Source organism: Oncorhynchus tshawytscha, linkage group LG06, assembly GCF_018296145.1.
Source record: "Oncorhynchus tshawytscha isolate Ot180627B linkage group LG06, Otsh_v2.0, whole genome shotgun sequence".
Classification (NCBI taxonomy): Eukaryota; Metazoa; Chordata; class Actinopteri; order Salmoniformes; family Salmonidae; genus Oncorhynchus; species Oncorhynchus tshawytscha.
In genome coordinates this window covers 12,252,048-12,267,410 of record NC_056434.1, presented here as the reverse complement: position 1 = coordinate 12,267,410, position 15,363 = coordinate 12,252,048, and the positions used below count along the sequence as shown (strand labels likewise).

General features: G+C 44.7%; 1 protein-coding gene across 4 annotated transcripts in view; it reads left to right on the top strand.

Moving 5' to 3' along the window:
• The window catches only part of LOC112246734 (single-stranded DNA-binding protein 3-like), a 24,046-nt gene extending 9,626 nt beyond the window's left edge, over window positions 1-14,420 (top strand). Inside the window, exons 6-18 of one of the 4 annotated variants that reach the window (XM_024415246.2) lie at window positions 2,985-3,074; window positions 5,737-5,811; window positions 7,640-7,702; window positions 7,845-7,982; window positions 8,289-8,356; window positions 8,446-8,494; window positions 10,484-10,519; window positions 10,687-10,741; window positions 10,920-10,984; window positions 11,456-11,534; window positions 12,030-12,058; window positions 12,345-12,446; window positions 13,034-14,420. In XM_024415246.2, the coding sequence (XP_024271014.1) occupies window positions 2,985-3,074; window positions 5,737-5,811; window positions 7,640-7,702; window positions 7,845-7,982; window positions 8,289-8,356; window positions 8,446-8,494; window positions 10,484-10,519; window positions 10,687-10,741; window positions 10,920-10,984; window positions 11,456-11,534; window positions 12,030-12,058; window positions 12,345-12,446; window positions 13,034-13,063 (879 nt within the window). In that variant the 3' untranslated portion in view covers window positions 13,064-14,420. Of the gene's footprint in view, window positions 1-2,984; window positions 3,075-5,736; window positions 5,812-7,639; window positions 7,703-7,844; window positions 7,983-8,288; window positions 8,357-8,445; window positions 8,495-10,483; window positions 10,520-10,686; window positions 10,742-10,919; window positions 10,985-11,455; window positions 11,535-12,029; window positions 12,059-12,344; window positions 12,447-13,030 lie in introns of all 4 variants that reach the window. The other 3 variants (XM_024415245.2, XM_024415248.2, XM_024415247.2) reach the window with 3 other exon arrangements.
• The last annotated feature ends 943 nt before the right edge of the window (window positions 14,421-15,363 follow it).

Genomic DNA, 15,363 nt, shown 5'->3' with positions numbered 1-15,363 from the left:
GCAGGTACAGCCAACTAGTGTAAAAATGATATTGTATCTATATTGTCAAAATGATACAATATATCGTCAAAAATCATTTCCTGATATGTAACTATCCCCCCGATCACTAGTGACTAGGCATCAGGATATACTGTATGATAAACAGTAGCATATGATGATTGTGTGTGTGTGTGTGTGTGTGTGTGTGTGTGTGTGTAGACTCAGTGTGTGTGTGAGTGTACCTAGACTCAGTGTGTGTCAGTGTGAGTGTACCTAGAGTCAGTGTGTGTGAGTGTACCTAGAGTCAGTGCAAAAATAAAAGTGTGAATGAAGATGGTCTGTGTAGCCATTTTGTTAGCTGTTTAGCAGTCTTATGGCTTGGGGATAGAAGCTGTTCCAGAGCCTGTTGGTGTCAGACTTGTTGCTCTGGTACAGCTTGCTGTGCGGAAGCCGAGAGAACAGTCTATGGCTTGAGTAGCTGGAGTCTTTAACAATTTTCTGGGCCTTCCTTACACACCGCCTGATATAGAGGTCCTGGATGGCAGGCAGCTCAGCCCCAGTGATGTACTGGGCTGTCCAGACCACCCTCTGTAGCGCCATGCACTCGACGGGGTTGCAGTTGCCATACCAAGCAGTGATGCAGCCAGTCAAGATGCTCTCTGGTGCTTTTTGAGGATTTGTGGGCCCATGGCTTCCGAGTGGCGCAGAGGTCTATAAGGCACTGCATCCCAGTGCTAGAAGCATCACTACAGACCCTGATTCGGTTCCAGGCTGTATCACAACTGGCTCTGATTGCGAGTCCCGTAGGCCGGCGCACAATTGGCCCAACTTTGTCCCGGTTTCGCCGGTATAGGCCGTCATTGTAAATAAGAATTTGTTCTTAACTGACTTGCCTAGTTAAATAAAGGTTAAATTTAAAAAAATACAATTCCAAATCTTTTCAACCTCCTGAGGGGGAAGAGACACTGTCATGCCTTCATCACTACTGTGTGCATGTGTGTGGACCATTTTAAGTACGTAGTGATTGGACACAGAGGAACTTCTCTCAACCCTTTCCACTACAGCCCCGTCGATGTGGATGGGGGCGTTTGTCTGTTTTTGTACAGAGAGCACAACAACAGCGGCTGGGGCCTACCCTTTCCTAACCCCTCTTTAATGACTCTGTATGAAACAAGGACAGCTTGGCCTAACTCTTAAACACACACACTGACCCAGAGGCATGGATCTAGTCTGTCATAAAGAAACCCTCCCCCACTCAGCTGCTCCACTCCTCAGACCCCCAGGCAACAGAGAATGACATCTGCCCCTTCCTGTACTAAAGTATCTGGTAGTCCTGGCCCTCCTCTCCGGCAGCAGAACAGAGGTTACATCCCAAATGGCTCCCTGTTCTCTATATAGTAGTGCATTATATAGGGCAGTGGTCACCAACCCTTTCTGAGTCAAAATTCAAACGGAGCTCTATCTCTTAGATGAAAAACATGACTTAAAAAACATAAGCCTAGAAGTTAACACAAGCTTACATGAAGATAAACACTGATGTGTGATGGAAAAGGCCATTAACCTCTCTTGGGTAGGGGGCAGTATTTTCACGCCGGATGAAAAGCATACCCAAAGTAAACTGTTAAAATAATGTCTGTGAATATAACAGAACTGATATGGCAGGCGAAACCCCGAGGACAAACCATCCAGAAAAAAAAAAAAAATTCAGCCTGACACTATTTTCAATGGCTGTCACTTTTATAAGGCAAAGTCCTCCCAGATTGCAGTTGCTAGGACTTCCACTAGATATCAACAGTCTTTCAAAAGAGTTTCAGAGGCCTCCCGGGTGGCGCAGTGATTAAGGACGCTGTTCTGCAGCGCCAGCTGTGCCACCAGAAACTCTGGGTTCGCGCCTAGGCTCTGTCGTAACCGGTCGCGACTGGGAGGTCCGTGGGGCGACGCACAATTGGTCTAGAGTCGTCCGGGTTAGGGAGGGTTTGGCCGGTAGGGATATCCTTGTCTCATCACGCACCAGCAACTCCTGTGACGGGCAGGGCGCAGTGCGCGCTAACCAAGGTTGCCAGGTGCACGGTGTTTCCTTCGACACATTGGTGCGGCTGGCTTCCGGGTTGGATGTGCGCTGTGTTAAGAAGCAGTGCGGCTTGGTTGGGTTGTATCGGAGGACGCATATTGTATAATTTATTTACGTATAAGGATCCTCCCTGAACATAGCTAATTGTCTGTGTGTTCCAGTAACAGGCTGGCTTCTCTCCCTGCTGTGGTATTTCAGGGGCCCTGCAGGGCCCAGCCCAGATAGAATTAGGAAGGGGTGCAGTGAGTCGATATACCAGGGACCCTGAGTGTGTTGGCTATATCGACTCGTGATGTCTGAGTAGGTCTAGCGCTTTAGAGACTAGAGGTATGTGAAGGATAGCGTAAGGGGTGTGTGTGTGGCTTTTTGTTTTCAAGGTGTGTGTGAGTGTGCGTACGCATGCAGGGGTACTGTATACCCTTACTCCCCTACTTAGTACAGCTCTAGGGTCTCAACCTCCAATCTATATCCATGGATACCAGATACTAATGTCAGTCTGTCCTGTAGGCATTAGCCTCTGGTCAAAGGCTCCTACTAAAGGAGAGAGAAAGTGTGTGACCAAAGCAAATGGTCCATTAGTGAATTATGGCCGTGGTCGAGACAGGAAATGGCCTAGCAGTGAGATCTTGCTGTGCCTGAGCACTTTGATGTGAAGGAGTGAATCCCACAGATTCTTATCAAATCTACTGGGCCCCTGCTGGATCAGCACATTTGGCTGTGCAATTAGATTCCCACTCTGTGAAACTTTTATGTGTATCTGTTGTTTAGCAATCCATCTATCTAATGGCTATGCTGTCTATGATTCCAGACATGTTGAATAACATATGTTGAAAGGTTTTTTAACCCTACAAACTCATACAAAGCAAACCAGTTAGACCTGCAACCCATATTTCCGATGAAACCCCTCTAACTGGCGTTTGTTTTATGTTTCCAGAGTGCTGCAGCAGCCCCCAGTCCTGTGATGGGGGGGATTCCCCCTGGAGAGGGGATTGCCAGTGGACCCATGCCCCCTGGATTCTTCCAGGTCACTGATTCCTACCACTCACACACCCCTCAATCTACACTATGGCAGGGGTAGGCCACTAGAGTCAGCTGCGGGATGATTTATTTTGGAAAGAATGGAACATAATTATAATCATTTGTACACTGCAAATTGACTACAACTATAGAAATATAGATTTTATTTGAAAATAACAATACATTTTTGAGGTAAATTTTTAGAATTGTATTTTTTCCTGTTGATTTTTGTCTCTTTTTTTTACCCAATAGAAACATTCTTATGACTATTTTTTTTCTAAACAATGGTGGTTTTGGCCCGCATGCCAACTGTTGCCGACCCCTGCTCTATGGCAGTGGTTCCCAATTATTTCCTTTCCATTGGACCACCAGATCTCTTTATTAGAATTTTATGGGGGGAAATGTGTGGAGCACCTGAAGTGCCCTCCCTGACCACAAGTGGTCCCAGGACCACAGGTTGGAGACCACTGCTTTAGTCGCTTAATCCTAATTTGAGATCCACAAGCAAGAAAAACTGACTTCAATTTCTGCTGACCTCCACTGATGTCAATAAAGCATCGCTAAGTTACTGTATGTGTGATTCTCAAGTAAAGAGTTTAGCCTGCATGCATGAGCCACACTATTGTGCAACTTTCCTCTCTCTCATCTGCTTGGCTGTCTCTGTTCTACCACCCTGCTGATGTGCTTTCCACATCTGTAGCTGTTGTGTGGTGTTTCAATGATGCTCTGCTGTGGTCTGTAGCCTAGTCTCTGCTCTGCTGTGGTCTGTAGCCTAGTCTCTGCTCTGCTGTGGTCTGTAGCCTAGTCTCTGCTCTGCTGTGGTCTGTAGTCTAGTCTCTGCTCTGGTCTGTAGTCTAGTCTCTGCTCTGCTGTGGTCTGGATGTTCTTATAGGCACTTTAGTATTGACAGTGTAACAGTATAGCTTACGTCGCTCTCCTCGCTCCTCCCTGGGCTCGAACCAGCAACACAACGACAACAGCCACCATCGAAGCAGCATTACCCATGCAGAGCAAGTGAAACAACTACTAGAAGGCTCAGAGCGAGTGACGTTTGAAACGCTATTAGCGCGTGCTAACTAGCTAGCCAATTCACTTCGGTTACACCAGCCTCATCTCGGGAGTTGATAGGCTTGAAGTCATAAATAGCGCAATGCTTGACGCACAACAAAGAGCTGCTGGCAAAACGCATGAAAGTGCTGTTTGAATGAATGTTTACGCGCCTGCTTCTGCCTACCACCTCTCAGTCAGATACTTAGATGCTTGTATGCTCAGTCAGATTATATGCAACGCAGGACACGCTAGATAATATCTAGTAATATCATCAACCATGTGTAGTTAACTAGTGATTATGATTGATTGTTTTGTTTTTATAAGATAAGTTTAATGCTAGCTAGCAACTTACCTTGGCTTACTGCATTCGCGTAACAGGCAGGCAGTCAGTCAGTCTCCTTGTAGAGTGCAACGAGAGAGAGGCAGGTCGTTATTGCGTTGGACTAGCTAATTGTAAGGTTGCAAGATTGGATCCCTCGAGCTGACAAGGTGAAAATCTGTTCTGCCCCTGAACAAGGCAGTTAACCCACCGTTCCTAGGCCGTCATTGAAAATAAGAATGTTCTTAACTGACTTGCCTAGTTAAATAAAGGTAAATCGGCGCCCAAAAATACTGATATCCGATTGTTATGAGAACTTGAAATCGGCCCTAATTAATCGGCCATTCCGATTAATCGGTCGACCTCTCGTCTGTAGTCTAGTCTCTGCTCTGCTGTGGTCTGTAGTCTAGTCTCTGCTCTGGTCTGTAGTCTAGTCTCTGCTCTGAGCCTATGGCTGCGTCCACATGGTACCCTATTCTCTACATAGCACACTGCTCTGGTCAAAAGTAGGGAATAGTGTGCCGTTTGGGAAGCAGCCTGTGTTTTTAGTAGACATCAGAAAATAATTTGTCTGTCTACCCACTCAGTGTACTGTAGTGAAACCGGGAGGTGCAGTTGGGCCTAAACCTTAATCGAGAAATCGAAAGGTGCTGTAACACCTGCCGTAAATCAATACCTCATGAGGATAAACTCTTGGCAGCTTTCCCTCTAGTGAAAGTCAAACCACACACTTCTGTTTCTTCAAGTAGACTATGTAGGCATGTTGTCTCTAGGATTAGTCCTGTTTGTGTTTTGAAAACCAGAGAAGTAATTACAGTATATGTAGCCCAACTCAGTGTCTGAGCGAAAGAGACATACACACGCACAGAGATCTCCCTTTATCAGAGTCATTTGAATATGTAAATGTTGTTAATTAAGCCACCCTATTACCAGAAGCATTGGCCCACAATGACAGTGTTTGGGGGCAGCAATGTAAAGCTAATTGCATAGGGCTTAATTAATGCTGTGGTAATTGGCAGAGGGGGAAATTGGCAGTGATGATAAGCTGGAGGCTGGCTGCTATTCTGACTGGCAGGCATCACAGCACACATCCTCTCTATCTTTTCCTCTCTCTCTCTTCTTGCACTCTCTTCTACTGTGGAGTGAATAATCAACAGATATACCGGGCAGCTTTTTGCATTTGCACACCAGCTTCTCACTCTCTCCTCTGCTCAGCTCAGTAACCCTCCTTTCTCTACCTCCCTCCCTCTGTGTCTGTCTTCCCCTCTCTCTGTCGCTCTCTGTCTCTGTGACGCCACAGGGTGCTCCTGGTCCCCAGGGCTCTCCTCACCCCCAGCCTCCTCTCCCTAACAGTATGATGGGACCACAAAGCCAGGTACTGCTGCTCTCCCCTCTAGATGTGTCCCAAATCGCACCCTCATCTGTATATAGTGGACTACATTTGACCTGGGGCCCTGGTGAAAAGTAGTGCACTATATTTAGAATATGGTGTGATTTTTAAATTGGGACGCAGCCTCTGTCTCTCTGTTGGAGCTCTGTGTTTCTCTTTGTGCTTTCCTATTGGGAACACGTCGTTTCACCGCCGTGGCGCCTCCATGCTATTTCTGTCTGTACGCTCTATGCTTCCGCATCTGTCATTCGGCTTGACGCTTTTGGCGGCAGCGCAGAAACATCGTTAAAACTAACTGTGATATAGGAAACCATTATTGTAGATGTTCTATCAAATGTTATTAGTCACATGCTCCGAATACAGCAGGCGTAGACCTTACAGTGAAATGCTTACTTACAAGCCCTTAACCAACAATGTTTTAAGAAGTTAAGAAGAAAAACGTGTCAAGCAAAAAAAAATAGATAAGTAGAAAATAAAAGTAACATAATTAAACAGCAGCAGTAAAATAACAATAGCGAGGCTATATACAGGGGGTACCAGTACAGAGTCAGTGTGGAGGCTATATACAGGGGGTACCAGTACAGAGTCAGTGTGGAGGCTATATACAGGGGTACCAGTACAGAGTCAGTGTGGAGGCTATATACAGGGGTTACAGTACAGAGTCAATGTGGAGGCTATATACAGGGGTACCAGTACAGAGTCAATGTGGAGGCTATATACAGGGGTACCAGTACAGAGTCAATGTGGAGGCTATATACAGGGTATTACAGTACAGAGTCAATGTGGAGGCTATATACAGGGGCTACCGGTACAGAGTCAATGTGGAGGCTATATACAGGGTGTTACGGTACAGAGTCAATGTGGAGGCTATATACAGGGGGTACCGGTACAGAGTCAATGTGGAGGCTATATACAGGGGGTACCGGTACAGAGTCAATGTTGAGGCTATATACAGGTTATTACGGTACAGAGTCAATGTGGAGGCTATATACAGGGTATTACGGTACAGAGTCAATGTGGAGGCTATATACAGGGTATTACGGTACAGAGTCAATGTTGAGGCTATATACAGGTTATACGGTACAGAGTCAATGTGGAGGCTATATACAGGGGCTACGGTACAGAGTCAATGTGGAGGCTATATACAGGGTGTTACGGTACAGAGTCAATGTGGAGGCTATATACAGGGGCTACCGGTACAGAGTCAATGTGGAGGCTATATACAGGGGCTACCGGTACAGAGTCAATGTTGAGGCTATATACAGGTTATTACGGTACAGAGTCAATGTGGAGGCTATATACAGGGGGTACCGGTACAGAGTCAATGTGGAGGCTTTATACAGGGGTACCGGTACAGAGTCAATGTGGAGGCTTTATACAGGGTATTACGGTACAGAGTCAATGTGGAGGCTATATACAGGGGGTACCGGTACAGAGTCAATGTGGAGGCTATATACAGGGTGTTACGGTACAGAGTCAATGTTGAGGCTATATACAGGGGGTACCAGTACAGAGTCAATGTGGAGGCTATATACAGGGTGTACCGGTACAGAGTCAATGTGGAGGCTATATACAGGGTGTTACGGTACAGCGTCAATGTGGAGGCTATATACAGGGTGTTACGGTACAGAGTCAATGTGGAAGCTATATACAGGGGGTACTGGTACAGAGTCGACATACACATTATAGATATTACAAGTGAAGCAACTACCTCCCTTATGAATGGTTGCAATGGTTTTTCTTCAGTATAATTGTGCCGATGTTATGTTGTGATGGAACACAAATGTAAATTAATTGTTATTTGTGTTTGTAGTCTTTCATGAACCCACGATTCACCACAGGCCCACGAGGCCCTCCTATCAGAATGGGCAACCAGGTAAACAAACTACAGTACCCAGCATTCTCCACCAACATCACCATACAATGCTGTCATCAGTCTACCCAGTCTACTGTCGTTTAACAAAGAGATTTACCTCCGTTTGAGTTATCCCTCCCTCTTTCCCCTGTCTGTCTTGTAGCCTCCTGGCGGTGGCCCTGGCCCCCATCTCATGCTCCAAACCATGGATCACACACGACCACAAGGCCATCCTAACTTGGGACCAATGCAGAGGATGAGTGGGCCTCGAGGCATGGGCCCTATGGGGCCAGGACCCCAGGTAGGCCACTACTGTTCTGCTCCCATTATATCTAGTAATGTTACACCCCCGTCTGTAGGCAGCTTTTATATCAGACTGGTAATGTTACACCCCCGTCTGTAGGCAGCTTTTATATCAGACTGGTAATGTTACACCCCCGTCTGTAGGCAGTTATCTCTAAGCAGTTTACAAAATGTCTGTAGTTTTTCAGAGACTAGCCCCCTGATTATTGAAACTGCCTGTCACCATCACCCATCCAGTCTGTCTCGGGTTCTTGGCCTTGGTTCGGTCTGGTTATGGTAGTCTGATTCTTAGTTGTCGTTGCAGAACTTTGGTGGTGGGATGCGGCCTCCACATAACGCCATGGGCCCTGGGATGCCAGGAGTGAACATGATGTGAGCCTTGTCTCTATTACTCTCCTTTCACATGATGCATCTCCCGTGTGTGTTGTTTTCTAACTGTGGTTTCTCTCGTCACAATGCAGGGGCCCAGGTGCTGGACGACCATGGCCCAATCCGAACAACGGCAACTCAGTGAGTCCAACTTCCCCTCTAGACACGGAGTATACAATACATTAGGAACACCTTCCTAATATTGAGTTGCATCCCCCTTTTGCCCTCAGAACATGCTCAATTTGTCAGTGCATGGACTCGACAAGGTGTCGAACGCGTTCCACGGGGATACTGGCCCGTGTTAAAAATTATTCTTTAACCTGTCTCCTCCCCTTCATCTACAGTCGTGGCCAAAAGTTTTGAGAATGACACAAATATTAATTTTCACAAAGTCTGCTGCATCAGTTTGTATGATGGCAATTTGCATATACTCCAGGATGTTATGAAGAGTGATCAGATGAATTGCAATTAATTGCAAAGTCCCTATTTGCCATGCAACTGAACTGAATCCCCAAAAAACATTTCCACTGCATTTCAGCCCTGCCACAAAAGGACTAGCTGACTTCATGTCAGTGATTCTCTCGTTAACACAGTTGTGAGTGTTGACGAGGACAAGGCTGGAGATCACTCTGTCATGCTGATTGAGTTCGAATAACAGACTGGAAGATTCAAAAGGAGGGTAGTGCTTGGAAACATTGTTCTTCCTCTGTCAACCATGGTTACCTGCAAGGAAACACGTGCCGTCATCATTGCTTTGCACAAAAAGGGCTTCACAAGCAAGGATATTGCTGCCAGTAGGACTGCACCTAAATCAACCGTTTATCGGATCATCAAGAACTTCAAGGAGAGCGGTTCAATTGTTGTGAAGAAGGCTTCAGGGCGGCCAAGAAAGTCTGGCAAGCGCCAGGACCGTCTCCTAAAGTTGAATCAGCTGCGGGATCGGGGAACCACCAGTACAGAGCTTGCTCAGGAATGGCAGCAGCCAGGTGTGAGTGCATCTGCACGCACAGTGAGGCAAAGACTTTTGGAGGATGACCTGGTGTCAAGAAGGGCAGCAAAGAAGTCACTTCTCTCCAGGAAAAACATCAGGGACAGACTGATATTCTGCAAAAGGTACAGGGATTGGACTGCTGAGGACTGCGGTAAAGTCATTTTCTCTGAATCCCCTTTCCGATTGTTTGGCATCTGGAAAAAAGCTTGTCCGGGGAAGACAAGGTGAGCGCTACCATCAGTCCTGTGTCATGCCAACAGTAAAGCATCCTGAGACCATTCATGTGTTGGGTTGCTTCTCAGCCAAGGGAGTGGGCTCGCTCACAATTTTGCCTAAGAACACAGCCATGAATAAAGAATGGTACCAACACATCCTCCGAGAGCAACTTCTCCCAACCATCTAGAGCAGAGACAAATTCTGACAAACTCCAAGCATTGATTATGCAAGAATGGGCTGCCATCACCCAGAAGTTAATTGACACCATGCCTGGGCAGATTGCAGAGGTCTTGAAAAAGAAGGGTCAACACTGCAAATATTGACTCTTTGCATCAACTTTATGTAATTGTCAATAAAAGCCTTTGATACTTATGAAATGCTTGTAATTATACTTCAGTATTCCGTAGTAACATCTGACAAAAATATCTAAAGACACTGAAGCAGCAAACTTTGTGGAAATTAATGTTTGTGTCGTTCTCAACTTTTGGCCACAACTGTACACTGATTTGAAGTGGATATAACAAGTGACAGCAATAAGAGATCATGGCATATATATAAAAATATATTATACACACCATGATGTTGTCTGTTCAGATTGCAGCAGTCTGTGTCTGACCTCTCTCAGTAAGAGCTCTGGAGATCTAATGCATTACCAAGTTCCCCAGTCCTGGATGTAATTGTAGTATTATATATCCCAGGCTACAGCCTAAATGGCACCCTATTCCCTTTATAGCGCCTTACACAACCCATAAGGCCCCTGTTTAAAGAAGTGCACTATATAGGGAATAGGGTGCGGGACACCCCCAGCTTCCATGTAAGATGGATAATGATAAGGCTGCGATGCTAAAATGATGAATGATACTGTTTCGAGAGGTGAACACCGATTTAGATTCCCTGTTCCTGTAATGTTGTGGTTGTTTCAGATGCCTTACTCATCACCTTCTCCTGGAGCGTATGGGGTAAGTACTCTCTGACGACCTCTCTCTCTCACACACACACACTTCAGTCAGATACCAGTATATTATTGTTTTCGTGTTTGTAGATTTGACCCTGGTACAGATACATTGCTGGTTTTGTGATTCACTGTTTAATTATAAATGGGTTGTGTTCTTCCGACACTCTAAAGGGGGGTTCTGGTGGAGGGGGACCCACTGGAACACCCGTTATGCCCAGCCCTGCGGGTAGGTACTCCATAGTCCACCTTGGGGAATAGGAATTCATGTAAAAATGTTTTGACAAATAACCGTCTTCTTCAATGAGTGTGTTTGCCATCTCGGCTGTTCTCATTGCCCGAAGTACACTTGTCTATTGATTATCATAATAATAATTGAGATTGATTGCTTATCAACCACTTTTCAGACTCTAACAACTCTGGGGACAACCTCTACACTATGATCAACACTGGACCTGGCAACCGATCAAATGTGAGTTTGCTTCTCATACCAGCCCTCTCAAATCTGTTGTAGTAGTCACGTTGTTTCATGTTTCTTCATCGCCAGATAACTTTTAAGATACAATTATAAGAAACATTAACTAGTCCTACATAATGAAACTGTTCATCCCAAATGGCACCCTATTCCCTATATAGTGCACTATGGGCCCTGGACAAAATAACTGTTGTTATAAAGGGTGCCTTTTGGGACCCTATATAACTCTATTGGGACATACCCTGTTTCTACCTGGCTTACTCTATTGGGACATACCCTGTTTCTACCTGGCGTACCCTGTTGGGACATACCCTGTTTCTTCCTGGCCTACTCTGTTGGAACATGCCTTGTTTCTTCCTGGCCTAGTCTGTTGGGACATACCCTGTTTCTTCCTGGCCTAGTCTGTTGTGATAGTGGTGCCTGTTCTGTTGACATGTGTAGTAAGGCAGTGCTTGTCTCCCGCTACAGTTCCCTATGGGCCCTGGCTCTGACGGACCCCTGGGGGCCATGGCAGGCATGGAACCACACCACATGAATGGATCGCTAGGTAAAGCACTCTAATCTACTCTGCCAGTGGTTACCATGCAACATATAGTTCTCAAGTGCCAATTGGGGTTGTGTTCAGTTTAGAACAGTATTCACGAACCAGTGTATGACTAGTTGGGAGTAGTTGTTCATTCAGACAATCTGAACGTAGGCTCCCTCAATGGTGGTGTCTCAAATGACACCCTAATCCCTATATAGTGTACTACTTTTGACCAGGGCCCATAGGGTTCTGGTGAAAAGTAGTGCACTATATCGGGAATGGGGTGCCATTTGGGACTCAGGGTACAGTGTAGTAGATCAACCAGTAATGTGACGCAAGGAGACATATTCTCAGCAACAGTGCCAGGCTTTAGCATACATATATCTTTAGCATACATACATCTTTAGCATACATATATCTTTAGCATACATATGACCTGTTGCATTATTAGTTCAGTAAAGAACCGTAACGTTTTAATTTCAGTGTTCATGAACTATAAACGTTTATTTTTTTTAGGCTCTGGTGATATGGATGGACTCAACAAGGTGAATACTATAACACGGCTATACATATAGATTACTAGCAAAACATAACAAATCATTTGGACTAATTTGTGCAATACGTTTCTATTGAACTTCTTGTTTAGCCTGGGCCCAGATCTGTTGTCTCCTATAGCCTGGGCCCAGATCTGTTGTCTCCTCCCATAGCCTGGGCCCAGACATTTTTCTGCTCTTGCCAACTCCAGCGCTGTCAATGTCAAGAGGGACAATGACGACACTTAGACTACTTGTTGTTGCCTATTTACTTAGTCTCTTTCCTGCCTCCTCGCAGAACTCTCCAAACCATCTAAGTGGCATTAGTAACCCTCCTGGAACCCCGAGGGACGGTGACGAGTTGGGTGGGAACTTCCTGCACTCCTTTCAGAGTGAGAATGTAAGTCCCCTTCTCACCATGCAATATACAATGTTTTAATGTGTTTTAGTGTAGGAGAGGATAAAATTATAAGTGTTGAAGAAAATGTTTTTTAAAAATTGTTTCCTGTTGAACAAGATCAGGTAGTCACTCCATGTTTCAGTCAGTTTTCTTCCAATTAGTGCCTAGTGAACACAACCCAGCTGAGGCCACTGTGTTGCCAGTAACTATAAGTAGTGCCTATATGGCAGTATTGACTCCACAGTAAAGCTACGGTCATGGCACTTTGACACCCAAGGGAAGCCACAGTGACCGCATCATTGTGACCGCATCATTGTGACCGCATCATTGTGACCGCATCATTGTGACTGCATCATTGTGACCGCATCATTGTGACAGCATCATTGTGACAGCATCATTGCCTCTACAGTGGCAGTGTAGTGTGGGGGCACTGGGCAGTTGCCAAATAAGGTTTTTGGGGGCTAGAGTGAGGAAGTGCTTTTCCTTTCTACAGTTGCAGTATGTGTTCTATTGTTTGTTGTGTGTGTGTGTCATGCCATTAGCGTAAGCTCTCCTGATTTTAACTCTTTGTCTGTGCCCCTCAGCAGTACTCCCCTACCATGACGATGAGTGTGTGAACTCCCACTCAATCTGCCATCACTCAGAGGATCTGAGCTCATAACAGGACATGGCCAAAACGTATCAGCACAGAACCAGGGACAGGCGCCATTTTGGTTCCATGCAATTCCAGAATGCTGATATGCGAATTTTCAAAATGGCGACTTCTTGCTCCTCTTCGTTCCAAATGAAGGACAGTTCTTCATTCATCACCACCCCAAGTGTGACGAAACCAGCTACTGAAACTACTGCATACATGACCATTTAAAAAAATTATTTGCAGAAATGATTATTCCCCCCCTGCCCAGCAAAGAAAATGGTCAAAGTTGACCTCTTATGATTTTATTATTGCTTTGTGGTGCAAGATGTTCTGTCCAGGTTTCAACTTATAGCCACCTAAAACACTGATGTGCATTAAGCATTGTAAACTAGGAAAAACTCTCAATTTTTTTTTTTTTTTTCATATTTCAGGTCATGCATTCAGCCACGCAGTATGTGTCACAAAATGAGTCTGAAAACAGGCGTCTGAATCTGCCTTTAACTCTGTGACAACTCCTTTAAATGACTTTGTCCCAATGTACTATTTATCCAGATTTTAAGGGGAAGTGATGTGATCGAACTGGGCCTTTTGAACAGTTTAAGTGCTCAGTGGGTTTTTAAAAAGTGAAATTGGATCCCATTCAATGTGTCGACAAAATCTCATCGATAAGGAATGTTTTGTGGGTTATGGTTTTGTCAATGAGGAGAGCAATCTAATTCTGCACTGGTTTATTCAGCTTTTTATTTAAACAGTCTCACTGCTGTTCTTGTTCTCTGTCAAGGGGGAAAGCAAACTTGGGCTAACTGTGGGTTTGGAAACAACAGAGGTGCAGGAACGCTGAGATCTGTGAACAACATACTACCTAGTACTGCTCCAGTCCACATGTGATGTGTGTTTAACCTCTTCCCTGCCTGTGCTTAACACTCTGTCCTTTTTCTCAACATCGTTGTAGCCGTGGTTTCCTACTGTTCCATCTGGATTATGTGACGGTGAAAGAGTTAAACCCATTGTAACTTGAGATGCATATTGGTAGTTGATAGTTTTTCTTTTTCTCTGGGTATTTTTTGTTTATTTTTTTTGTCTCCTTATTGCTGTTTTTTTTATATTTTGATACCGATTTGACTATGTATATTGACCCAGCTATTTTGAAATTAGTCCAACGCTTTCTAAACCATTAAACTTAGCGGCAGTCTTGTAAATGTGATAAAAGGTTTATTTCATTTTCTGTGAATATTAAGCGTTATACACCTCTGTCCCAGGTTGCCTTTATTTACTGGTGTTTCTTTATTTCAAACTGAGGAAAGAATGCTTGTTAATATAATTTTACAATGACTCAACTTCTTCTCCGTTGTTTTATTTCTTCCTGTTTTCCCCACTCTACAAAGCAAGCAGGGTCATTTGGATACTACCTAAAGCATTGGATACTACCTAAAGCATTGGATACTACCTAAAGCATTGGATACTACCTAAAGCATTGGATACTACCTAAAGCATTGGATACTACCTAAAGCAGGGTCAATTGGATACTACCTAAAGCAGGGTCATTTGGATACTACCTAAAGCAGGGTCATTTGGATACTACCTAAAGCAGGGTCATTTGGATACTACCTAAAGCAGGGTCATTTGGATACTACTTAAAGCAGGGTCATTTGGATACTACCTAAAGCAGGGTCATTTGGATACTACCTAAAGCAGGGTCATTTGGATACTACCTAAAGCAGGGTCATTTGGATACTACCTAAAGCAGGGTCATTTGGATACTACCTAAAGCAGGGTCATTTGGATACTACCTAAAGCAGGGTCATTTGGATACTACCTAAAGCAGGGTCAATTGGATACTACCTAAAGCAGGGTCATTTGGATACTACCTAAAGCAGGGTCATTTGGATACTACCTAAAGCAGGGTCATTTGGATACTACCTAAAGCAGGGTCATTTGGATACTACCTAAAGCAGGGTCATTTGGATACTACCTAAAGCAGGGTCATTCTCTAGTTTTGAGGATCATCAGCCACCCAGACGATCTCTCACACTCCACACACATAGATCTTGCACTCGCTGAACTCTCAAATACTCTCATCTACTACCACTCCTGACTGTCACAAAGTGGAGAAGTGTTCAAAAGAAGAACCAGTAACACAACAAATATATAAACAATTTTTATGCATATAAAATATATATTTTTGAATTCAAGTACACATCAAATATGACAAGGGAAGAGGAGTCTTGCATACAAACTGGACAGACAGGAAGTGACTGGTGCTGATGACCTCTGGTCCAG